This window comes from Ornithodoros turicata, chromosome 10 (genome assembly GCF_037126465.1).
Source record: "Ornithodoros turicata isolate Travis chromosome 10, ASM3712646v1, whole genome shotgun sequence".
Lineage (NCBI taxonomy): Eukaryota > Metazoa > Arthropoda > Arachnida > Ixodida > Argasidae > Ornithodoros > Ornithodoros turicata.
Window position 1 is genome coordinate 22,527,050 of NC_088210.1, and position 25,336 is coordinate 22,552,385.

Genomic DNA, 25,336 nt, shown 5'->3' on the forward strand with positions numbered 1-25,336 from the left:
AGGTGTCGCTGCGGTCGTTAGTCTGTTTGTAGCGGGCCATCATGCCAGCTGCCGTTGGTGCTTGGCGGTTATTTTAACTTTGTGTACGACGTTGTCACTTGCGAACAAAAGTCTTTCATTGTGAGATTCTATTCTTTTCGCAAGAATGGGAGTGCATTACGGTAAATTATGGAACGATACGGACGACGCAACGCAGCAGTCCACGCCTTTGTCGGTACGCAGGCAGTCCAGAAGGCTTTTATCATTAACCAGTCTAGATCCCCGTTCTCCATCATCCGAAATTACAAGAACGCCGATACAGGTAATGCCAATAAATTCGCAGGTTTTATATTTTGGGGGGGAAACTGAGAGTGGCAAGTTACAACGGCGGCACGTTTGATAACAGTGTGAGTGATGTATTTCTTTTGTAACGGTTGGAGATACCTGGCGGCGACGTCCATCTTTACTGCTATGGTATTCGTGTTGTTTCTCTGCGTAGAAATCGTCAGCTAGTCGGATCTTCTTTGGTTTCTTTCCCGATGCGAAATTTAAACGCGGCGCTGAGAGCTCTAAGAGCATGACTGCACTATTTTTTCTTCATACGCGATGACATTTCGTTATGTTGCGACCGTACTTGGGGGATTTCCGTGAGTGTCTGAGACAGCGCAGAAGCAGATCATGGACAACAAGAGTACTGTCCTAGGAACCCGACATCAGAGATTGTCTCTCTTCTAATCCTGTGCGTTGTGTAGCGACGACCTTCTGCTAACGATAGAATGTCCACGTAGATCGTACGTGTCCCGCGATTACTAACGACGCACCAGTGCGTACAGCACATTTATTTGCTTCCCCACTCTTATTACAAATTCGCGTTGGAACAACGTATTTGAGACGAAGGACCAGCCCAAACTGACATCAAATTGTTAAAGCTGAAAATCCTGAGGGTTCGCGAAGATGTAGAGCGTACGGGGTAACAAGCGCGTAAGTCTGTCCGCGTTTCGTCACGTTTGCTACCATGATAAGGGTTGTCATTCGTCATAGCGCATTATTACAGGACGCATTTGTATTTTAGCACAAATTTTATGTATGTTAGCAGGAATTATGGACCTCACACTCCTGGGTCCAATTTGGCTACCATGATTATTGATGAAACAGTAGTTGCAAAATGTCAGCGTTATTCTTGTCAAGCAGTGGCCTAGTCAGGCGAGGGACGGTTTCGAGGCTGAGGTCTCCCTCCCCACATAAACATTCCATAAAATCTGGCCCCAAAACGTTTTTTCTGGCGACGCTAATGTTTTTAAGGGTCATGGAATAGTAGAATTTGTAAAGTGAGCTATAGGAATGCACGGGACTAGCCTTGTTGAAGCTTACGTTTTAGTAGTGTCCCGGAGCTTTCTAAATTCCTTGAAGCTCAAGAGTTATTTCTTACCACTAGTCACTGTGCGTTCCTGCTTGCAGATTGAGTCGTTTCAACAGGAAACACCAGTTTTGGACTGCGGCAAAGATGACCCGCGATCACCTACACGGGCTTTCCAGAGGACTCCAATTCCCTTTGGACAGCTCCTGCCAGAGCCCAATCGTCAGAAGCAGCCGGAGAGAGAAACTTTCACCAGGGTCACCCTTCACCAAAGCACGAACGCGCCCAGTGGCTGCACTACTCCGCAAGGTGTGTACAATGTGCATGGTCTCTCCTGCACTTTTTTTCTCATGCAGACAAATGAGACATGGCTTCATAAGTCAAGCTACGCTTTAGATCAGTGGTTCCCAAACGACGTTCCACGAGCACAATACTGTCGAGGTCCAGCCTTGGCCAGCACTGATGTCCATCCATATCCATCTCTCTCTTGCCTACGTGAACTTGGGACTTAAAGAGCATCATTATATTGTTACAACGTGTTATTTTGGGGGAAGCACCGTCCAACAGAATCCCACAAAGTTCAGGCGAAATCTTGAGACGAAACAATTGCGTACATAATTTGCTGCTTGTCCGACACCTAGTTTGCCCGATCCCCTTAAACACGGTTGCTTCTAGTAGTAAGCTGCTTGAAGTCATGCTGGCACGATTACGAGTTCCCTCGAATGATAATAACTCGAGAATCGCTGCTTTAGATGGTATCATTGTTCCTAACAGATCCTTCGACCCCTTTGAAAGCGGAACACGTGGCAAGACCTGCTCCCTTGGCACAGACCCTGAAAACTATTGCAAAGAAGAACGAGAACGCCTTTGGAAGCATGCGGTCACCACTGAGAGCTACGACTCACCCAAACTGTCTCTTGCACTCACTGCAACAGCAACAGATCCAGAGGCAGAAAATTATGGATCCAAATAGAGGAAAATCTGTAGCTTCAGATAAAGAAAATAGCTTTGTGCCCACGACATAGGTATGATGAACCTCGCCTACCTTTTGGTTTTCACATGCCATACTTGCTTTGGCGTACAGTTTCATCTGAGTGTTATTCTGTGTAGCCACAAATATATTTGCTTTTAATGACGTAATCAATTTGCCTCAATGGGCAAACCTGAAAATCAGCTCCACTGATCTCATGAATGTGTACTAAGCACAGCCAATATTGAAAACTTGTACAGCATCTGGGTGAAAGGATCAGGGTGCTTGTAGCCATACTTTGTTCATTTTGCATGAAAAAGCCTGCAATGTATTGTACTTTTTAAATATATTTCGTGACAACCAGCATTCTTCAAGTGGTGCATCTGGTGTACTGTACTTTCTTGTACTTGCAGTATGCTACGACAGTTGTCCTTGTGCAGAGGAAAGAGGAATGTTGCCCCCTTATTTGGGAGAGGGACAAATGACCACGGCCAACAGGGCAAAGAGGGAGACTGGGGAGCTGAGCAGACGGTTGACCTGCTTGCATAACGTGTAGTCAATGTCCGAACATACGACGCATTAACTAAACTTTCTCAATTAAAAAATGGCTAGGAAGCAAGCGAGGTGGTGAAGATGATGCATAATGTAAAACCCCCGAGACTAGGGAACACGAAAGGACAGACACAAACACGAAGTCTCGAGACTTCGTGACTGTGTTCGAGACTTCGTGTTTGTGTCTGTCCTTTCGTGTTCCCTAGTCTCAGGGTTTTACATTATGCATAACCCTTCTCGCTGGTTTGGGGCACAGGCATTGGTCAACGTGCAAGAAGCGAAATGGAATTCACAACAGTTATTTATTGAAAAAGACGGCGGTAATGCACAGCAGTTTACAGCACTATGAAAGAGACTCTTCATTAACGACAAAGTTAAACATAAACCCGTTTTCTTCAGCAGGTATCTTTTGAGAAGCCACCACTTTCTTGATAAATGTTGCTTGTGACCCAGTGGCAACTTCTAGCTTCATTCTGTTCTGCATATCTGCAGCAGAAGTATTGCTTTTCTGAGAGCTATAAAGACGTCGAAGGACACCAGTGTCTGCGGCACTATGTAATAGGATAAGCATGGTATTGTTGAAACCTTGACGCAGCAAGGTTGCAAGTGCTGCCAATCATGTGATGGCACTGCGGACAAGGTTATGGTATAATTACGGTCTAAGGTCACCAACTTGTTTTGAAGTTGGTGCAGTGCTGTTCCACCATTACGCTCTCTCCACATTTTCTCCTGAGTGTTTTTCTGTGTACACACACATACATCAACAGAAAGCAGATGAGGTGCAAGTTCGATGGGCCCATGTTGTGTTTGTCAGTTTTTACGTTCCAGTCTCAGAACAGCTACTTTCAAACACATTCTATGTTCATCCAGATTTTTGGCTGCACGTAAATCCGTAACATCTCTCAAGAAGTTTTAGCCATTGAGTAATCTGTGAACTTTAGAATACATGCGCACTTACTGTTACAACTGAAATACATACTTGCTCTACTGCGGGTATAGCAACCTTTCTTTTTTTTAAGTGATTATCGAGTTATTTTGGGCACCAACTAGAACAATGAACGTACTACCTGTATTGTACTTTGCCTGTTCCACTTCCATCTGCTGTCTGTAGTTTCCCAGGGCAGCGCTCATCACTTGACGCTTTTTTATCATAGGCGCCTTTGGATTCTCAAGGGTTTGTAATGCCTTCAGTTTGTCTTTATCTAAAGGAATATTCAAACATGTTACCTAGTTATAGAGCTTGGGACAAAAGTTTACGGAACACAGGGATGTCGCCTTTTTCTTCATTGGAGCAATACCCTAGCAGCGGACAGGAGCGGACACACATGCATGGTGCCTATCAGGGGGCCATTCCGATTAAGAAATACGCCAGTGCTATGTTCTGTGGACTTTTGTCCCAAGCTGTACACCACATGATCTTGGAAGTATTAGTCTTGGACTATTTTGTTTGTGCATGTGTCATATGTAAGGTGGATATTGTACTTCCAACACATCGAAAGCATACACCTAACCCGCCTCGAATTTTGCAGTCTGACCGGCTTCTGTGATGTTCTATTGGAATAAACAAATAGCCGGCCCACATCTATGCACACAAATTACCTCTTGCTATGAAAACAATTCGTTCCATTTTGCATTGCACATTCCCTGCATTTATGTACAGCTTTCTGAAGCTTTGTTAGAATGGCCATGATAATAATGAACATTAATAAATAATACCCACAATTACGGTTTGAAGTGTGCGCTTGAACTGTTCCGTACAATCTAATAGTCTGTTGATCTTAGTTAACCAGCAGTAGTGTACACAGCTTAGAGGAATGTTGCGCAGCATTGCAAGAAAATAGTATCATTTTATTAGTATTACTTCCTTCAGCAGAATAAAACAATGTGAAATACAGGACATCACCAAGTACGGGGATTATAGTGACACTAAAATGAATTCAACATTATACACACTGAATGAATTCACCTAAAAATTTCAATTTGTTCAGTTCTTTGTCGATGAGTCATGCAAATTAAAGGAACACTACCCACTTTACGTTTCCAACAGCCAGCATAGCAATAGAGCCTGCAAAGCTGTGGGGGGGGCACAGTTTAGTAGCAGTACAAATATTGTTACACTATTTAGTTTGTTGCTTCCTTTACAATTTTAAAGCACAACCTACGTGTGACTTTTTGTAAATGTGCCAGTGATCTTCCGACAGCTAAAAAACATAAATCGCAGAATAAGGTACTCTTATGCAGAGAGGAACAGTTTTTAATGTTTTGTAATGCACTGAGTTTGGAAGCCAAAAATTTTTACACCTTTTTTTAGCACTTCCTCCATACCTGACTAAAGCTTTGACATCTGCTGGGCGCCGGAGGACTACGTGTTGTGTCGTCCATGAGCCAGACTCGACCAATTTCTCATTGTTCACGTAGAACGCTGAATGTATATATTGTCTTATGGTAGCTCATGCATACACACATGCATCCGTACACACAGTCCATGTTTCCTGCCGACTGACATTAACCAACTTCTAATTTTGGTGCCCCAGGTAGCAAAAAAAAGAGAAAAACTTCATGGAGTGATAAATTGTCTATTTTGCACAGAGTGTCTTTAATACAACACACATTCAAACTGGTCAAACAATGTTCGCTACTTCCTGACAGTGGAATGCTTAGAACTGTCAAATCATGATGCAGGCAGAAATTTGGATAAAACAGCTCCTGTAGCAAGATAGTCTGGTCTCAATTGGGTCTATGAATGTCACATGAAGGGCCTAATTCTAGAAGGTAGCGACTGTAGAATGGACAACAAAAAGGTGAAAAATGCAACTTAACAATCGCCGAAGTGAGCTTTTTGTGATTAAGCATCAGAACATCTACAATCGAGCATGTCTGGTTCCCATTGAGCACAAAAGTGTTCATCACACTGCTATTAGACTGCAAAGTTAGAGGTGAGTCAGGCGTCGATTTAGATTTTTGTAACGTGACCATCAAGCCTGTGCTTTGTGAATCGGCTGAGCAGTAACTCACATTGCCTTTTATTCGGGTCCATGTCTGAAAGCATTGTGCTCAGTTGCTCAGTACACCAACACAGTTCACGCTCAAACTTTTCCTGCATGTCCTGTAAGTGGATCCAGAATTTCAAATTAGCAACGGGTGATCTGTGTTGTTTACTTCACTACCACACCTCTTCTGTTCGGGCTTCTTCTGATGATGTTTCTCCTGGTAACGTGGCACGCGGTACATTTGTCTATTTGTATAACAACAAAGGATTACTTTGCAGTAGGAGGCTGAACACACTGGAACTATATTACTTTGTGATTAGGGTTGCTACCTGTCCAGATTTCAACCGAACAGTTCGGAAATGCAAGGCTTGTGTTCGGTGTCCGGGTGAAGACGTAATCCGGACATAAAACGTTCGGGAATTGGCCAAGTTGTAGTAAAAACCTTACGACTTCATGTTTTTCGTTTGGGTCAACGTCACCAAAGACCGAGCAATAGCTAAAAAGAGCAATCAAAGGTACGTTGATCCGCTTGAGGATCCTGTAGAGAACCTATTATTAGAACCTTCTGTGCCCAGTGCTCAGCTTTCAAGACTCAAGAATTTGATACGGTCCTTCACGATCCACTTTGTCCAATCCAGGACGGGGCAAAAAGTGGATGGTGGCGTGGTAGTAACAGCTCTCCATAGAACGCATAGTTTGAGATAGTTCACACAGCTCTGGGAACAATGTGATTGTGGTTGACAGGACCGATAAAGATGCAACGTTATGCATTCTGGCCGGCCAATCAGGGGCCTCCCTGCTTGTCTCGCCTTTCAGTCTGACAGGGGGTATGTTTAATGCTCATATATATAAAAAAAAAAAGAACGGTTAGCCATGATGGAGGCTTGCTATTCCCAAAAGAAAAAACAAACAAACAAACAAAAAGGAAGATCGAGACCGGGCTGCCATAGACTTCTACTGATTTTTCGCCTGATGCCCAGTGATTTGTAGTCTGAGATAACTAAAGCAACGTTTGGATGTTAAAAAAAAAAAAAAAAAAAAAACCTTTCATGCGTCGTAAGGTCTACTCTTACACGAAGCCCACTGCGTTGCGCTTGCTCATCCTGATCCCCCACACCCCCCGACGGTTGGCCGACGGAAAAGGTGGCAACCCTATTCGTGACACGCGCGGGAACTTCTTACCTCTGTGCTAGGTTTCCTTCGAGATGTCATGTTAGTTACATTGAAACGTGCGTACGAAACTATTATGTAAAAGGAGTTGCGTATTATACAAGCCGATTGGAACGGCTTTCTGTTTTCTCCTTGTCGGAGAATGCTTGTTTCACTGGTCTTCTTGGTTCTGCCGCTGGCACCCTGGCACTCTCAACCACTCTCAACTCTGACCCACTCAACGCACGAAAGCACGTTGTCGCGGCTGTGACGCGTGACGCTGTGACATTATCAGTTTGTTTACGTGGTTGCTCGGTTGCTCTGCGCTATCGCTGCGCGCCTCGCGGCAGGATTTTCGCGGGGCTCCGATGTGTTCTTCCGTTTCAAATCACGTACCCTTCCCGTGAAATGCAGAGGCATGCAGAGGCCCGTACCAGCCGTACCACGCTGGCTACAAACTGAAAGCGAACAGCCTGAGTCAATTTTCATACGCCTTCGAGCGACCTCCGTGACGTTATCCGTTCTGAGCGTTCTGAGTGCCTCCGAGCGAATAAACCTAGGCCAGCCCACCTAGGCACCCAGAGTAGTTCTCTCATGTTCTCTCAAGCTTCCCAGTGCTCGATTTGAGATTTGAGCGCGTTCAATGTTGGAAGACAGAGAACAAAAATAAGAATTGGTAGAAGTTTTGGTTTCATATTCATACGTGACATGCGCATTGTTCAAACGGAAACCTAAATGCCTGTGCGCAGCGCCTCCTGGGCGGTTTCTGGGTTTCTGTTTGTATGGGCGTTTGGCTGTTTGGCCGTTCTGGCGCCACCAGTTTCCCTAGCGCAACATGGCGTACGGTGCGACTCTCTTGTACGTGAGGTTGAAAGCGTCGTGTGGTCCACAAAAATAAATTTCGTTAAGTCGCAGGACTCTGTGAGACTAGGGTGAGATCCATTGTTGCATTACGCAGGCGTTATACTCGTATCGCTATGGCCATACTGAGTAATTTGTGCAGTGAGTCGAATTAATACGCGTATTGTAGTACATTTGATAATTTGTGCAGTTTACCATAATGAAGCACCAGAATCCAGTATTTCCAGTGTTGTTTGATCGCATACCAAGATTCCTACCCTGAATGATCGGTACGCTGTCTTTTGACGCGTGACATATATGTGAGTAATGCGTTTGCATTTCACTGATGGGACATAGTCGTCACAGGGCATTTGGTGTTTTTACATAGTACGAAATTAACCAGATTTGCGTACATTTACGTCGTTGCTGCCTGGCGACGTCATTCCCACCACCACCTTGTTGCATTGACCTGCTCCGTTTGTTTTCCAAACCGACCTTCTTAACGGTGCTCCATTTCATCGTTGAGGGTAGTGGATTCTCATTGATGTGTGAGCACCCAGTGGTGCCTACATCAGGGAGGTATCAACAACGCGGCAGCTAGTATTGAGTGCATTCCCCGTAGCCCCATGCAACGACGCACGGACCAAGCAATTGTCTTTTTGCTGCTAATGTCTTCAATTTCACCCTCACCCCAATGTCAGCTCACACGCATGGGTAATAGCTATTCCTCACAGAAGGTGCACTAATATCTGCGCTTTCTTGTTCTAGCAGAACAGGAGGACTACGCCATGCAATGAGGATGAGGTCAACTAAGAAGATCCTTCTCAGCCTGTTGGCAATGGGAACCACAGTGATGGCTCTCCTATACTGGGTGCATTGTGGAGGAAGCACCCTCAGCAGCCACACTGCACCGGTTGTACCTTCAGCAAGTAGTTATAGCAAGATAAACTCTCTGCACACTTCTGAAGAAATCACCTGTGTCATCAACAACGAGTACTCGCTATCATGCCGAAAGGAAGGCTCTGAGGTGTATGTTCCCTTCAGCTTCCTGCAGAGGTAAGTCCTACCGGTGTCCGCCTCCCAGGGAATGCAAGATAATCACTATAACAGGTACTTCGAGGTGTACGGGAAGATAGCCTACCGCGAGGGTCAACAGGTTTTTGACTGGCAACACAGCTATTCGAAGGTTGTGGTTCCAACTGCCAGGTATCATCCCACTGGGTCCTTTCTGTGGTTTGACAACTACAATGTTGCTGTCAGAGAAAGGGTCAAGTGCATCAGCGGAATCGAAGGTAGGTTTAAAATCGTCATGTGTTTAAAAACGTTTAAAACGGTGACGTTTTTAAACGGTTTAAAAACGTCAATACGTAGTGGTTCCTGTCGATCTTTGTAAACTAGCACATTGAACGGCTGCGTTTGCCTCGTTGGGCGAGCATGTAAAGGCTGTGGTTAAACCACGACCTACTGGATTATAGTGACCATGTCATATGGACCCCTTCCCAGTGCCGCATTTGGAGGCTAGCAGTGGCGCTACTCATCGGCCCGGTTATTGCTTCCTCAATTTCTACAGTACTTTGTACTTCAGCTTACCTTAGTATTTTTGTACAAGTGGTGAATGTGCCACGAGGGATGCTTCTTTCTAAAGTTGATTATCATAACCAGTCTACGCGTTTTCATAGGAGCTGTCGCTGTCGTCTGCTACGGTAGTTGTACGTCCGCTTCTGCATGTTCAAAGTTCAAATTTCCATTGTCCAATCACGATGTGCATCTCGCGGGACGATGAGTAGCACTCCTAGCGGATCGTGCGGACGGGCTCCTCATAGGGGCTGCTGATTATGACATGGTCACTATAATCTAGTAGTTCGTGGGTTAAGCAAACCAGCAGTCACCTCGCTGAGCCCTTTGTGCAAGTGTCACGTATTTTCCCGACTGTATCCAGGAGCAATGGGCACAGTGAACTGACGTGTTCTTTGCACCATCATTGCCATGCTGCTAACATAGAAAGATAGTAAATAGGGTTTGTTTGCTGTATGTATGTTCACTGTGTTGTAGCTAGCCCTTATTGTTTTCCTAAGTGATCTGGCGTAGCCGGCTCTCGTAATGAATGCCTATTTCTTCATTTTTTTTCTTTTATTTTCTTATCAACTCAACCCAACTCTCTCCACAGGAGTCCCCATATCGACGCAGTGGGACGCCAGGGGTCATTTCTACCCTGTTCAGATTGCGCAGTTTGGACTGAGCCATTTCAGCAAGAACCTGAGTGAGGCAGCACCAGTGTTTAATGTTCTGGAGGACGGCAGGAGAGCACAGTATGGAACGTGGGTGACATCATCGAAGGGCAAAGCCAGCTATGTGAGGGTATTCGACAAGGCGTCCCAAAGCAGCGTTATCGAGTTCAAGACGAGTGGTGAGTATCACGTTCTGTGTAGCACTAATTCCTTGTGCTGAGGTTCCGAGTGTGTACACTGCTGGGTCAATGGTAAAGTTTAGCTTTAAGAAAGGTTTTTCCCTCAAAGCTAGTATACTTCCGGAAATGCTAGTGAGTACATAGCTATTGGGTGTTTGGTGAACACTTCTTTTTTTCTAAACTCACTTTTATTTATTTATTTATTTATTTACACATACTGTAGCCTCTACCTGAGGCTACTGCAGGTGTCATGAAAAGAATTCGGGTTGAGGCAACTCTTCAACAGATTCGTCAGTGGAATTCCACTCGGTTGTACAGCGTGGGAAAAAGCTAGAACAGTAAACTCTAGAATAAAACGGTAAAATGTTTAACCTATGGGATGATCTTAGTGGGGCAGTGGCCGCAGTGCGAAACAAGAGTAGAGTCGATGCAAACAGAATATGCAGTTTCCCCAAAACAACAGCACGAAAGCCTTTTAATCTGATTCTTTGACTTCAATCCTGAAGTGTTGTCAAATCAAGGTCTGGGAACTAGGAGAGAAGAGCGGATCACGCTTAGACAAAATAAAACGAATAGCCTTGTTCCGAACAGCTTCCAGCTTCGTAACTCGCGATATACGGTGTCACAGGCCCGGGATGATACTGGGTAATGTCTGGAGCTCAGTGGCCACTCAAAATTCGGACTCGGCAGGTAAAGCAGATTACGGACAGTGGTGGAACGATTGGACACGTACACAAAGCTACAATCAACAACATATATTTACTCTTGCTCACAATTAGGTTGCAAAAACTCAAGATTAACACACAGCTACTGCTTATGTTAGACAAAACTTCCACGCTACATTAAACTTTGACTATCCTTACATTTGCTGACCAAGAGCGAGGGAGGCTCCACCTCCTGGGTGCGGGCCAGTAGGAGGATGCGGAGAACAGGCCCTTCCCAAGCCTCTGCTCTCGCCTAAGAGATGGCGCAGCGTTACCATTGTTTAGTGTTCCTGCCCTCCGTGTCCTCCTATTGGCCGGCGTCCCGGAGGCGGAGCTTCCCTCTCGCTTGGTCAGCAAAGGCAAGGATAGTCACAGTCACACTTATCTGAGTTCTGCGGTGTCTTTGAAGGGGTCAATCACTGCCTGCTTCCGACGGTGGTTCTCAGTGGGGTCCTTTGAGTCGTAGCTTCACCCACATGCATCACAACACTTCCCGAACTCAGTCGGCCTTCACACATGTAGCATTTCTAACTTGTATAATCGTTCACCTGCGGTACATTGCCGCCACACCTCTAACCTCCCCACCACACCCCCGCTGGGACTCCTAGCTGACCACCGTGCGACGGCTGCCCCACTTTCGCCCAGTTGGTTCTTATATTACCTCGGGGAACGGGGTTCTCAAATGTCACTCCATAGAGCATCCACCTTTTTGTGAGAAAAGTTCACCACACATGTTCAAGCAATAATGCATGGAAATAGCTCGCTTTAATCACATCACAAGATGTTTATTTGGCTCTGTGCTTCCACTTTAGAAATAGGATTTCGGGCAGTGCATTTAGCTCTGAAACCGTGCATTTTTGTATATAGTTACCCACTGCAGTAAACATCTTGTTTCTAACCTGGCACAGTATGTGAGTACACATAAGTGGCTCCGTAATGCAGGTACAGCGGAAGATCAAGGTGTGGCATTTTCGCTGAGGAAAGAAACTGGGAACCTCACCCTCTCGTTTGACCTGCGTGTTATCCTGAATGGGAGCATCAGCGTCATCCTGGCAGGTGAAAGCGTGAGCAAACCTTCCCTGTACGGGGTGCACTACCTCATGACCGAGACTCCCCTGGTGGTGGACGACCACGACATCTACTACGGGCTCGGCACCAGTCATTCCTGGATCCACCTCACGCGCGACCTTGGCGTCGACCTGTTTAAGGGGCTGAATTACGGCCAGGCAAAAGCGGTGCCCCGACCGCGAAACCTCCGCATTCACAGCATCGTGCTCAGGGGCCACGGCCTCTTGGATAACCTGACACTGTCTTCCAGGGATCACGAAGCTCACTTTTTTGATGCCGCGAGGTGGCTCGTGCGCCACCAGAACAGCTACGGCGGATGGCCCATCACTGTGACGCGGCGTCTTTCGAATGGCATGCTGGAATTGGAACCCGGCTGGTATTCGGCGATGGCGCAGGGCCAGGCAATGTCTGTCCTGACAAGAGCGTACACCGCAACGGAGGATCCCAGGTATCTCGACGCTGCACTGCGAGCCATTGCACCTTTCAAGATACGATCCGAGAACCACGGGGTGATGGCGACCTTCCTGGGGAAGTTTGTGTGGTACGAGGAGTACCCGACTGTGCCCAGCTCCTTTGTGCTCAACGGGTTCATCTACGCCCTGTTTGGCCTCTACGACTTGAAGTCGACGTGCACGGCGGGCGTGGGGGCCTGCCGTGACGCTGCCAAGCTCTACGACGATGGCATGGTCTCTCTAAAGCGGATGTTGCCCCTCTTCGACACCGGGTGGGGCACCGTGTACGACCTGCGCCATTTCTCCCTGGGCATTGCACCCAACATCGCGAGGTGGGACTATCACGCTACGCATATAAACCAGTTATTGTTTCTTGGCACCATAGACGATGATCCCATCTTTCGAGCCACAGCGGAGCGGTGGATACGTTACATGAAGGGAGTCAAGGCGCCGCATAATTGATCCGGGCCGCCTTTTGTACTTTTTCTAACTCGCCCCGTACAAGGTCCAGCCAACTGCTGCGTGCAACTAACAGGGTCGGGGACCCTAGTCACCCCCTAGGGACCCCTAGTAAGGGACCCCACTTTTTAGGGTCATGGCAGCTTCAAAGTATACAACCATGAGCTGTGTCATCTTGGGGATGCTACAAGGTACAGTACAACACACAGTTGCATGCCTCGCTACTCCCCCATTGTGTATAGATTGTACATAGTTTTGGATATATTGTGGCAGTGCTGACGTGGTGTGCACAATGTTCTCAAGTCTTTCATGGACTCTTGACTTCCGAGGATGTGTTGAAATATGTGTGTGCAGCTTTCCACCGTGACTGTGTAGGGATACTGTACAAGTGGTCACGGTAATTTCGTGGGACATTAGTTTTGTGATGTCTTTCTCTGCGTTTTTATCGTGGAGCCCATCTGTGTCGGGATGCCAGAAGTCCCGGGCTTGGCTGGGATATCGAGAAGAGGACTATGCTTCCATGACACCCACGTGAAGCTAAACCTTTCCTTGGCGAACTCGACGTCAGCGCTCCAGCATGCATTCTTGGGTTGAGAAATAGGGTGAGACGACGAAATGATATTGAATTGAGTGTGGAATCTGAGCCCAGTGGGGTAAGTGCCGCTAAAATGAGCTGCCAACGAAGAAAACCGGCAAATATGCAATAGGCTCAGTCTTAACTAGTTGAATTTGTAACAAATCAACATGTTTTTGAAAAAAAAAAAAAAAAATCAACACTGAGGCTCCTTCAGTGTGTGTATGTCACAGGCCGCATTGGCGTAGCCATGGGTTCGAGGGTTCAAAGCCTCCGAACTTGTACCTTTGGTAGTGCATCTGGGAAAGGTAAAACCCTCCTCTCCACATAAGGCTCCCACACAAGCCCCCTTCAAAATGTCTTTCTGGCTACGGTCCGGGCTGGTCGCACCTATCCCTTGGTGTTAGCATGACCTTGTACCCCATTGGTGACAAATGCTTATTTGCTCTCTGTTTTTCTGACATTGTATCTCATCGTTTCCCTAAAGGTATAACTGAGTGCTCAGGCAGCATTGTCTCAACACAAATGCAGTGTTTCTCCTTTGTTGCTTGTGTGACCAGAATCTCCCTTTACAACCAAATTGCATATTTCCCAATGAACCTGACTACCCGTTTACAGTGGCCCATTAAGGATCTGAACTTTGTAAGAGGGTGTACTTTGGGCTTTCTGCGTTTACAAGCCTTAAAATCCCTAAGCTAGCGCACTGTATCGCTAGAAATGATATCCCATGTGACATTGCGCCTCTCTATTGCTACGTTTCGTACGCATTATTTACAGCTTTTCTGTCAGCTTACGTATGTCTTTGTTTTTCTCTTACAGTTTCATGGGAAGATCCTATTTTTTTAACTTTATTTATGTGCTTACCCGCATATTTATGAATATTTATTACCTGTTCCCTCTGAGAACACATCTGACGTGCATTTACGGTTGTAGAGTCGCGCAGAATGCTTCAGACTCATCTGTGGCCTTTTAGATTGCACTTTGTGACAATTTTTATAGTAGTACTGTTGACGCTGGACTGTTGTACGTCACAATGATTGTCTTTAGAGGAGGAATCACAAGATGATTTCGTGATTGAAAAAGCAAAGGGTGCCAACGACTGCACTGCACGACGAAGATATCACACCCATCTGTTTTTTTTTTTTTTTTATCGCAGATTCTCGCATGACTTGATCTCTCGGTCCTGGTTGTCTATGTCCGTCTACCTTACTGTTGGTATTTCAGTCCTGTTCTGTTGTGTGGAACTTGCGGGATGCGTTCTAGAAGATAAGTTGTGAGCTGTGGTTCGAATGTTGTGGCCAATGTACAAGGCAGCCTTAATCCCGTGTGTCATTGATAAGGGCCCAATGGCAGTACGGTTGTCCGTTAAGGTTGTGCGAACGTGTAATGATAGAAAGCAGGGCTGGTTGTGTAGGAAGAGCAGTTCGGGGAGCTCAGTTGTGAAAAGCTGGTGTGCCTGGTCTTTGAGGACGAATGCATGTTTCTCTGTTAGAAGTTTTATCATGCATGGCTGAAATGGTTGTTACAGATTACTCACAGGTACTTGTTAGAATTTAGAATAAATCGTATTTTTACAATATTATTGTAAGTCTGTCGGTGCTTGGTCATCATAAACATCAATGGCACGCAGTCGAACTAGTCAGATTATCTCCACATTCTACTGGATTTGTTTGAAAGTCCAACTAGGATTGTTTAGCAATGCGTACTGGAAGTTGTGAGAATTTTTGAAGACAGATCTGGGGGTGGCATCGTTTGTTGTCAAACCAAGCCACAGTCGGGAGGGTTTATAGAGCAACAGCAAGGATGTCCCAGCGACTTGTGTTAGACAGAGATACATAAAAGATGCTGCAGCATAAAACAAGCTGGACGTCAGCAAGAGACGACTGTGTGGTGTGGCACAGCCAAAATCTTCCAGCAACACTATCAAAAGTGCTGCAAGAACAAGTACAATGCAGTGCAATTGAACTTTTAGTGAAACCATTTAATTTTTCTTGCATTGTTACTGTGATGGTTACTCACTTGTCGATCACGTGATGGTGACACTGTGATGTGGCCCTAATAATGATAGAACCGGTATCGGAAACTTGCATCCCACCCCACCGAGATCGGGACAGGCACCGCATATCAATGGGGAAGCGTCTCAAGAAATTTAGCCTTAGTGCCCTCGTGTGTGCGGCAGGTGCTTGCCTTGAGCTACAGGGGCTGTTCACGGCAGGCAGAACAGTTCTATCTGAAGTAATGAAAAGCTGTAACACACAATTTGATACAGAAGAAGATATCATAGATAATCAGTCCTTGATTTGTTTATTATTATTTGCTTGGACCTGTATAATGTTAAGCAGATCATCAGCCTTCTGCATGTAAATAGAGGGTACACAAAACTGAGCAGCACAGGTCATGATTATGTTGTTTGTGAAGTAAGCACCACGTAGCAACAACATGAGAAATTGTGTGGGCGACACGTAGTGTGGATGATGAGCCGTTCTTCGTTTTGCACTTGAAATGTGTACTTGTTTGCTTTTCTTATGTTTCCAGTCTGTCCTGAGCAGGGCAATGCGAAGGCAGCTTGCTGAAGACGAAGAGGCATTGCTGAAAGTAAATATTGCGGTTCTCTGCACATTGTGTAGACTTCCTGGCAATGCTGGCTTTCGGTGACTGTTTTGAACATGTACGATAAACTTGCTAAAATTGTTTCTGTTTACGCCTATCAGTAGGCTGTCATCAGTGAAGACTCACATGCAATCCATCAAGTGCTGTGGGAGCACAAGTGACAATTTGACAGCTGTGTCATGCCCTGCAGCTAGCATGACTATATGGTGTTCCTTATTACATTTGGAAGCCTGGAAACCAAATACAGTTGAAACTTGATTTTATGACATAGTTATGTATTATTACTGAAATATTTTATTTTATTTATTTTATTTTAAACTTTTTGATAGGACAGATCAGTACTTGATAACAGACACCAGTAGTGTTCAATGCTTTGACTATAGAGATGTTGGCAGCAGCTGCTTTCCTCTCAAAATGCTAGCATTGCTTTTCAGAGCTGTGAAGCACTTAGTGAAGCTTATGGCTCAAAAGTGTAGGCACTACATCTTGCAAGACACACACTGTATCACCAGCCGACTTTTTACCACTTGCAGTTACGGAAAGTAGCATTTTGTCAGGCACACTCAGAAACTGCTACAGGCTAATTATGAGACATTTCATAAATTGTTTGTGAGCAAAACGTGGAATAATTGTGATGACCGTTCGGGAAACAGCACACGTGGACCTCTCGTACAAAAGCGTAAAGTATTGAATCTCAACCGCACGCAAATATCAAAATGGGACTAGCTAAATCAAGCTCAATTTGTTCTCAACAACAGCTCTGCAGAGAGGACATTGCAAAACGCCTTCTCCACACCCCTGACAACAGCAGACGTGTCCGCACGGCAAGAAGACTAAAAGTGTTTTCACGTCTAAGCAAATTACACACTCTGAGCTGCACCACAGCTTAACCTCAAGCGGCAACGGCCACTTGGCCTGCTCGGGGGTTTCCGCAGTTTCGGAAAGTGGGGCCGAAGGCACCTCCGTCCCCGTTCCCGCTGGACAAACGGGGGCGCGGGTCACTGCCACCTCCAGCGCGCTGGCTGTATCCTCCGACAAAATTCCGAGCCTCTTAAAATCGTCCCGACCCATCGATACGAACTCGTCCCAACTGATGTGTTGTGCGGCAAAGAGGGTGATGTAATGTTCAGCATTAGAATTCATCAAGGCACTAACAATGCGTTGATCCAGTTGCTCTTCCAAAGCCTTGATGCCTGGCGGCTTTCGGTCCAGGAGCCTTTGGTACTGCACCAACCAAAAGTCACCCATCTCCGCATCTCTTCTCGCTTCCACCTCCCTGATGTACTCTCGGAGCTCTTTCTCGCGTGCTGCCTTGTTATCCAGCAACAAAGCGAGCAGAAAAGCAAGTTCTGTACGATGGGTTGCGAGTGCATCAAGCTCATTTGTCACTTTCAGATCTCGTCGCTTGCGTTCTACTTCGGTGAGCTTGCTCAGCTCCTTTTCGACGAGATGTATTTGTTGAATTATGCGATGGTGTACCTTATCGTTCTTAAGCTGCAATGCTTCAAATGCATTCTTCTGGTAGGTTTCTACCATTTGAATATGCTGGGTGAGATCCTGTTGCACCTTCTCACGTGCTGCAATTGTGTCCTCAAAGAACCTAGCAGTTGCTAGGTCACTTTCTTGCAGTCTCCCTAACAGTTGTTTTCTTTGCTCAACCTGAATAATTTGTAGGTCACTGTGACACAGTGTATCTGCCATAGAGTTGAGAATCGCTTGCTTCTTTGTTGCATCCATCTCGGCATGTTTTGTACTGTACAGATGCTCCATATCTAATCTTTCAACTTCTAGTGCTTCCCTGAGCCTCTCTGAGGTCTCTGATGAAACACTACGAGAGATTTCCTGAACCAGTGCCGCAGCATGTCTTTCGAGATCGGACAGCAATTTCTTCCTTTCAACATCCCTCTGATTCTGAATTTCTAAGACTGCTGCGTGTAATTCGTCTTGTTCGCGGGCGAGTTGAAGGAGCAGCTGTTGTCGTTTTTCCATTGCATCCTCTGCAAGATGCGCGTCGGCAACATGGGCTTCTCGTAACTGGGATTCCGTGGCCAACATGTCGAGGCGACGTTGCTCTTTTTTGTTCTGAAGTTGTTCAAAGTGCTGTCCAGAGGTGTCTGCTTGTGCTTCTCCAGTCAAACTGGTGTCTTGTTCATGAGTATCTTCGTCACGCACGGGATATTCCACACCACAGTGGTCACACAAAAAACGCATTATAGTTTCAATACCACCATTACACACTGCTACGTTAGGAAAGATAAATTTGTCACTGTCTAGGTGGAGAGATTTTAATCGAGATAGCCTGTAAAACTGCGCTGGCAACTTTTGTATTTCGTTATTGCTTATGTCGAGTTGTTGGAGCTTCTTAAGTTCCAGTATGGCTCTAGGGAATTCATTGAACTTGTTTGCGCTCACATTAAGCACCTCTAAGCGGGTGAGGCTTTCAAAACTATCTGGAATCGTCTTCAGTGCGTTACTGCTGACATCGAGAACTTTGAGGCACTTCAATACACCGATGTCTTCAGGAAGTACGCGCAAGTCGTTCGAATGCAAGTCCAAAACTTCAACTTCCGCCAGATCCTTCAGTGATCCACCACCGTCTAGCGATGATATTCTATTCGAGTGAAGTATCAGCGCTGTTTTTCTAAACACACGGCACTTCGCAAACACGCCCGATGGCACACGCTTAAGTGCACACACGGACAAATCGAAGACTTCATCCGGGTTCTCTTGCGCAAGGTACAGTTTCTGTTCAAGCTTCCTCCGTTCTGTTTCATTCCCTCTATTTTTGAACAGCGGCATACTTTCAAGACATAAACTATAACCATTCAGATCGAACAGAAAGTGTCGTGAGCTGGGCAACGCCGGGCAAATGAACAACTCTTGTTTTACTGCCTGCAAAACAAGACCCTCGCCCTAAAAGCGAAGAGCAGGTGCTCATGTGACGATTCCCCTCGCCGGCGAATGATTCTCCATGATTAGGGTGATTAGTACGCGGAGTTGCTCACAAGCTGACACAGACACCAGCCCGTGGCCACCATGACAAAGTCACGTGACCAACCCAAGCGACCAAGCTACGTCTTCTGCGTGCTTAGCTAGCCCGTTTTTGACGCTTCCTTCAGCTTTTTGACGCTTTGTCAGTTGCGACAGTTCGACAAGTGGTGAGAACGGACGCACGGAACACTGTTCCCAGTGCGTAGTACCAGAGCCAATCACAGCGCAGCAGCAGTCTGGATGTCCGGACACGCGGGAAATTCAATTCGGCTCTGTGCAATAATATTAATAATAAACTACGAACGGTACTTTGGTAGTTATCTGCTGAAAGAAAAAGCAGCTTATTAAGTACTGAACCTTGAAAACTATTACAGCCTTACCTTTTCCATTTTCAGGGATAAAAACAAAAGTGCTGTGTTAGAGTAACAATGTGGGCGCACGGAGGGCATAAGAAAAAAAGGGAGCGCTGCTTCATATTCTGATCCGTATGAGTATCTCACGCATGCATGCTCTATATGTTTATATCCCAACATATGCTGTGTATGTATCCGGTACGGTTATTCAACGAGTCGCTTAATTTGTTCGTTTTCAATTGGGTTTTCGTTTAAAATGACTGTTCACACAACCTTTCTTTGCCCGCGGTGTGTGTGTGTGTGGAGGGGGGGGTCAGTGGGTGACCAGGGTCAGTTTGGGTTCATTTACTCCATTGTGTGTATTTCAATAAACTGACCTGTGCAGTTAAGGGGCGCCCGAGGCGCGACGCACTCCGCTAGACACATTTGAATACTTTTTTTCTTGATTTTTTTGCTTTCTTCCCCTGCATTTTATTTTCGGTTTGACGTGTCGCCATGCACGTCGACCCGCGCACTTTTAAAGGAACCGCATAGCATAACACGGTCCTAGCCATTCCTAATGACATCGTTCTCTCCTGACTTGTTGAAACTGGGCGGCGTCCGCCTTTTTCTATTGTTTAACCTCATGATTTGAGGGGGGCGATCCCCCCGGTCCGCCACTGCTTTCGGGACTAAATAAACGGAACCTTAAGCGAAGTTCAGGATCCATTTGCAATGCTGGGGAGTAAATTTCATGGGTGGACTAAAATGGAGAGAAATTGGGATCTAGCCGGTTGGAAACTAATTTTGGTCCCAATCCTACTTTTTGCCTCCTTAGAGTGCATATTTACGTGTGGTTATTCTTTGCAGAAGTCAGGTCTTGCCTTGTTGGTGAATGATGGCCTAAAGTTAATTAAAGGTTGGAATCCAATCATCGTACAGATCCGGTTATGCATGTCACTTCATTGCTGACGGAGGGGACAGTATGAATTCCAACCGATTAACACTTCGCCAGTAAACGGGAGTTAACCCAGTCAAGTGTCTTGCCAGGCATTCAGTTTACTTAGTGATTGTAGTGCTTTATAAGCCGATATAGCACATTCAGTTTGATCGAAGTGACAAATCGTATCCGATGGTTTTTTCCAGGATTACTCCTCGCACGTGATTCCTCTCTATTACACTTTCTATGGAGCGCCTGATAATTAGCAGGAATGCCAAATTGTAAGGAACTAGCTGTATCGGCATTCCATGAATTGGAGACCGCACCCTACACAAGGCAGGTTCTGCACTAAGAAAATCCGAACTTTATGAAACTGAAGAAAATACGTCGTACTGTGGCTCCTCCACGCAACACTGAGTTTCAGAAGATACGGGATTTCAGACGTGCCTCTAACTTCAAATTTCGAACTGCCACAAGAGCGTACAGCAAAATTTACGAATTTCTTGGTAGGTCGAATTACTGCTGTAGGTATTCTTCGTCCCGATACGGAACCGGGGTATTTTTGCTTCACTACGACACCCCAGTCACAAGCAGAAGTGCTCGTCCAGACGGATGGGAGAGAGCGCTGGTGGCGACACAGCGGAGCTAGTTTCGGTATCGCTAGAATGAATGTGCTCGCTACCGGCGCACTCTCCTCCATCCCTCTCTAACGAGCCCGCTGCCAGGTGTCACCCCGAAGAAAAGTGCCGCTCGCGTGTTTCGTTAACTTCTTGGGACCTGTACCCATCCCCCAGCCTGTCGAGCTGCAGCCCCAGAGAACAAAGCAACACCCAGTCCAACCAACAACAGCATGTTTATTCGCATACACCGCCGCTCCCTGCAGAAGACCACTGGGTCGTAATCTATCAGCAACAGTCGTCATGATGCATTTCTTTTCCGCGCTATGGCTTAAACAAGCTTCAGGTTTCCTCTTAGTGAAAAAAGGTGGTGGCGTGCAAGGTGGGGCATATATTTATTAGACGAAAAAAAGAAAACCCGGGGAAAGGTCTGCCAAACGGGACGGCGGCTCTCTTTGCTGAGTGCCAAGCAAGAAAATAAAAAAAGAATTCAATAAAAGAAAAGAATTCCCAAGCAGCACAATGTACCGAAAGTCGAGTGCAATAGGGGTGGACGGTATGAGTCTTATCAATGTACTTTAGTTTCACCAGTCTATTCAAGGCCTTCCACGTACCCGTCCACCCCTATTGCACTCGACTTTCAGTACATTGTGCTGCCTGGGTTAGGAAATAAGGGATAAACTAACAAACGTCAAAAGAAGGCTATCAGCGATAACATCTTTTTATCGCCACACTCCCACCTTATCATGCATCTGCAAAGTGCAGGATGCCATCGGAAAGACCACAGCCAGCCACACGGACTGGCGTTTGGCAAGCGTCGGTGACGAAGTCTTCTGACCCGGGGTCGCTGTGGCCGGAAAGCGTCTGTAGCGTCAAGTTCAGGCGCAGCGGAGGTGTTGCCGAAGGAGGTCAGACCCAGCTGAGGTCAGGCCCAGAGGACGGCGGAGGTGTTGCCGAACTGTTGCGAAGTCATCTGCTGTGTAGCAAGTCCTGTGCCGTGGCACTGGGAAACAGCAAATAGACAAAGACTAGGATGAGACAATAGCGAAAACAGCTAACTAAAAACTATCTCCTCATGTTCCCTCGACAAACCAGCCGCGGAGAACACAAGCAACATTCAGGTTAACCAGCAAACAGCATAGTTATTCGCTTACATTGCCGTTCCCTGCTGTAGACCACTGCCGTAATCTGTCGCTTGCCGAAAGAACCTGCTCGCTGCTGCTCACACCCGTCGTCAGGATGGCTCTCCTTCGTGCGCTGGTAGTACTACGGGTTATATAGGCTTCAGTTTCCCTCGCAGTAAAGAGGGAAACAGCACGTGTGGGACTATCGGCGATAACACCTTGCTATCGCCACGCGTCTTATCTAGCAAAAGAGAATTCTAAAAGGTATTTTGGTGTTCCAGAATAAATGGGAGTGCCCTTTTGCCCGCACGGCTCTCCTCGCAGTAACACCCCCTTCCCTGGTGAGTTGCCCAGCGATGAAACGTCATATTTCTAAGCGATGCAAACCATGCATAATAGTTTTCTTTTCATTTTATTTCATATGACATACAAGAAAAACAACAGGCTACATGATACTGGGGAACAAAGCTACATAATGTATAGTTCGACGTGCAAGGGTGCTGCTCTTCAACCAACACAGCAGTGGTTAAAGACAGAGAGGGTATAAACGATATATACGAACACAAACGGAAGAATAAGCACAGTGTTATAGCACAATAAGGTCACCTTTCAGCGGCAAAAACGAGGGGCCTCTGATAAGTATTTAATAATGGTAGTAATGTGTGTGACAGTTTCAGTTTATTTTACGAGAAAAAGAATATCATGTAAGAACTTGGTCTGCAGGGCAAGACAATAACTGTGTAACCGCATTTCATTCGCGGTCTTTGAATTTGCTAAGTCGGTAGTGTACTTGGTCATTCCTTACTAGTTTTGATAGGTAGTTCTGCATTTGTAATTGGTCGAACTGCTTTTTTTCTGCAGTTCTACCTTCTGTATAGTAGCAGGGCACTACTTCGCGAGTTTACCTGTATGTGTGTGATTGATTTCAGTACACGTTTGCCTTTTTTTTTTTCAACAGATGATATTCCCGTCCTTACCGCGAAGATAGTATCTGGTGCTGTCAATCTTTGTTACCGTTCACCTTACTGGCTGCTACTACTACATTTTCTACAGTTACGTTTACTAAAAAGACTACCCTAACAAGACTACCCATTTTCATCAACGCGTAACTCATGCTTGACTAAAGAGGATTATTGTTACTGAAACGTTCATATACGCAAAAACTGACGTTGAAAAAAAAAGAAAAAAGATGACTGTTAACTTCAAGTTTTAGCAAACCTTAATCTCCGTTCAAAGTTAACCAGCGTTGGTGAAACCAATAAAAGATCAGGAACGGGAGCTGTAAGGGCGTCATACCGTAAATGCCCTTAAGTCCATTTGTCCCTTACGCTATTCGTCTTCCTTGGTTCTACTTTTATTTCTCTCTGTAGAACACTGGATGTGTTAGTAACCCTTTCGCCTGCTGATTCTAAGGACGTCGGTAATTTGCTGGCCTGGTACAGATTGCTTATAGAGACATGGTCCTCTGCGCTGTGTGTCCAATCATATGTGCAGTTGTTTAGACGTCCAGTCAGAGCTTTGGGTCCAGCGTAATGTCCAAAGTCGTGTTCTATTCTTGCATGTAGCCGCATAGCAGCAGTTATTATCAGGATTATGCCATTAGAAGGCTTTACGCATTCAACGCCGGTACTAAGTTGATAATTGAACAACATTCAGTGTCTCTGGGCGTCGTCATTGGAAAGAACCAGTGATGGGCAGTACTTGAAGTACCAAGTACTCAAGTAGTACTTGAAGTACATTTCTGGGTACTTGTACTTTACTTTAAGTACATCTTAAATCGTGTACTTTGTACTGTACTTCAAGTACTTTTTTCCGAGTACTTTCCCATCAAGTACTCAAGTACCCAAACTTGGACTCCAGGCAAAAAGTCACAAAAGAGTATCAAAAATACACCCCACTAAAAGCGCTAAAATGACAACAAGAAGACGAAAACACACAGATAGGGCTATCTCTGAGTTTTCGTCTTCGTGCCGTCACTTCAGCGCTTTTAGTGGGATGCGGTACATTTTACCAAAAAGGATTTTTGTGTTTTTAAATAGCACATTTGTTGAAGCACATCTATTGTTGAGAGGCTTGAAATGTGTAAAAAGTATCAACACTTCTATTATTATGTAAAACGAATGGAATACAAAGACACGCACACATTATGACATCGTAACCGGCAGCACAATGACTTGGTCCATTGTCATTTCAGTTCTCGCAACGCAGAGTTCTATGCTTTTTTATAATGTCTTCTTCATTCGCAATTAATAAGCATTTATGCATTATATATCACATTATATGTGTGATTGCATTACATGATGAACACTCTGCAAGACACACCGGCTTTAATTTTTACATTTTACGTTTTTTTAATTGGTCACGTGGATTACATTGCAGCAGATTACAGTCGTATAAAAATGAAGGCTTATACTGTGCTTCATCTTTTTTACTTTCATCATATTCTTTTTCTAAACAAAAAGCAGCAAGAAATTCCCAGAAATATGTAATTTCTGTTGCCTTGTACTTTTTTTCTTCTTGAAATTTCCTAGTCTGCTATAGCAGATGATTAGTACCAGAACACCACACTAGGCAGGTGATGCTGGATCAGTCAGGGTGTAATACTATTTTGCATAATCACATCACAGCTGCTGATTACCTTCCTTCATGTAACTGCACATTATGACCACTGATTAAGTTTATATTCACGGGTTAGCACTTAACCTAAGACTTTATAGCCCCAAAGCATTTGTCAAGAATACTCGCTAAACTTCTGCAAAAAAAAAAAAAAAAAACAAGTCACAGATGCTAAACAGTAAATTGCAAAGTGATACAAACTAAATTGGCAATGTACTTGATCAGTACTTGAAGAACTTTGGCTGGTACTTTGTACTTTACTTGAAGTACACTTTGAATTGGGTACTTTGTACTGTACTTGAAGTACTAATGATGCCAGGTACTTGGTACTTTACTTTAAGTATAATTTTGAGGTACTTTGCCCATCACTGGAAAGAACCCATCTGAGCAAAAACATAGGACATGCATGGAGCAGCTCCCGTGGCATAGTGGTTAGGGCGGCCGCTTTCCGCACCGAGACTGGGAGGTGACACGGGTTCGAACCCTGTCACCGGCTGTGCCGGTTTTCCCTGGGTTTTCCGAAGACTTTCCAGACGAATACCGGCACAGTACCCCCTGAAGTCGGCCCAGGACGCATACTAACCCCTCTGTCCCCCCATTCCTTC

General features: G+C 45.5%; 4 protein-coding genes and 1 long non-coding RNA gene across 9 annotated transcripts; 2 read left to right on the forward strand and 3 right to left on the reverse strand.

Annotated features, from left to right (window-relative positions):
• On the forward strand, positions 1-2,672 carry LOC135371067 (uncharacterized). The gene is made up of 3 exons (XM_064605046.1): positions 1-301; positions 1,438-1,645; positions 2,111-2,672. Exons 1-3 carry the CDS (start codon positions 146-148, stop codon positions 2,359-2,361), a joined length of 615 nt encoding a protein of 204 aa, XP_064461116.1. The 5' UTR covers positions 1-145; the 3' UTR covers positions 2,362-2,672.
• Positions 2,673-3,141: 469 nt separating this feature from the next.
• LOC135371068 (UPF0488 protein CG14286-like) lies at positions 3,142-7,433 on the reverse strand. 3 transcript variants are annotated; one of them, XM_064605047.1, is made up of 5 exons: positions 7,031-7,315; positions 6,031-6,093; positions 5,874-5,964; positions 3,923-4,060; positions 3,142-3,344 (listed from the first exon to the last, which is right to left on the reverse strand). In XM_064605047.1, the coding sequence occupies exons 1-5, from the start codon at positions 7,058-7,060 to the stop codon at positions 3,202-3,204; spliced, it is 465 nt and encodes a 154-aa protein (XP_064461117.1). In that variant the 5' UTR covers positions 7,061-7,315; the 3' UTR covers positions 3,142-3,201. The 3 variants fall into 3 exon arrangements, with proteins under 3 accessions (XP_064461117.1, XP_064461118.1, XP_064461120.1); XM_064605048.1 differs by having other exon boundaries at positions 3,926-4,060; positions 7,031-7,304; XM_064605050.1 differs by lacking the exon at positions 6,031-6,093 and having other exon boundaries at positions 7,031-7,433.
• A 377-nt stretch (positions 7,434-7,810) lies between these two features.
• Positions 7,811-15,084, forward strand: LOC135371071 (D-glucuronyl C5-epimerase B-like). Of its 3 annotated transcripts, XM_064605053.1 has the most exons (6): positions 7,811-7,929; positions 8,049-8,157; positions 8,609-8,893; positions 8,948-9,129; positions 10,005-10,244; positions 11,891-15,084. In XM_064605053.1, exons 3-6 carry the CDS (start codon positions 8,631-8,633, stop codon positions 12,928-12,930), a joined length of 1,725 nt encoding a protein of 574 aa, XP_064461123.1. In that variant the 5' UTR covers positions 7,811-7,929; positions 8,049-8,157; positions 8,609-8,630; the 3' UTR covers positions 12,931-15,084. The 3 variants fall into 3 exon arrangements, with proteins under 3 accessions (XP_064461123.1, XP_064461124.1, XP_064461122.1); XM_064605054.1 differs by lacking the exon at positions 8,049-8,157 and having other exon boundaries at positions 8,606-8,893; XM_064605052.1 differs by lacking the exon at positions 8,049-8,157.
• Positions 15,085-15,788: 704 nt separating this feature from the next.
• LOC135371070 (E3 ubiquitin-protein ligase LRSAM1-like) lies at positions 15,789-19,171 on the reverse strand. The gene has a single exon (XM_064605051.1). It carries the CDS (start codon positions 18,908-18,910, stop codon positions 16,838-16,840), a length of 2,073 nt encoding a protein of 690 aa, XP_064461121.1. The 5' UTR covers positions 18,911-19,171; the 3' UTR covers positions 15,789-16,837.
• A 2,037-nt stretch (positions 19,172-21,208) lies between these two features.
• Positions 21,209-22,229, reverse strand: LOC135370319 (uncharacterized). The gene is made up of 2 exons (XR_010415293.1): positions 22,146-22,229; positions 21,209-21,994 (listed from the first exon to the last, which is right to left on the reverse strand). It is a non-coding gene; the product is annotated as an uncharacterized LOC135370319 (long non-coding RNA).
• Between the last annotated feature and the right edge of the window lie 3,107 nt (positions 22,230-25,336).

Bases quoted from the DNA above. Each gene is read 5' to 3' on its own strand.
- LOC135371068 (XM_064605047.1), bottom strand. From the start codon at position 7,060: ATGACATCTCGAAGGAAACCTAGCACAGAG. The intron at 6,094-7,030 runs GTAAGAAGTTCC...TTATACAAATAG, and splicing joins GAAGGAAACCTAGCACAGAG to ACAAATGTACCGCGTGCCAC. The intron at 5,965-6,030 runs GTGTGGTAGTGA...ATCCACTTACAG, and splicing joins AAGAAGCCCGAACAGAAGAG to GACATGCAGGAAAAGTTTGA.
- LOC135371070 (XM_064605051.1), bottom strand. From the start codon at position 18,910: ATGCCGCTGTTCAAAAATAGAGGGAATGAAACAGAACGGAGGAAGCTT.
- LOC135371067 (XM_064605046.1), top strand. From the start codon at position 146: ATGGGAGTGCATTACGGTAAATTATGGAACGATACGGACGACGCAACG. The intron at 302-1,437 runs GTAATGCCAATA...TCCTGCTTGCAG, and splicing joins TTACAAGAACGCCGATACAG to ATTGAGTCGTTTCAACAGGA. The intron at 1,646-2,110 runs GTGTGTACAATG...TGTTCCTAACAG, and splicing joins TGGCTGCACTACTCCGCAAG to ATCCTTCGACCCCTTTGAAA.
- LOC135371071 (XM_064605053.1), top strand. From the start codon at position 8,631: ATGAGGATGAGGTCAACTAAGAAGATCCTTCTCAGCCTGTTGGCAATG. The intron at 8,894-8,947 runs GTAAGTCCTACC...TCACTATAACAG, and splicing joins CCCTTCAGCTTCCTGCAGAG to GTACTTCGAGGTGTACGGGA. The intron at 10,245-11,890 runs GTGAGTATCACG...TCCGTAATGCAG, and splicing joins TATCGAGTTCAAGACGAGTG to GTACAGCGGAAGATCAAGGT.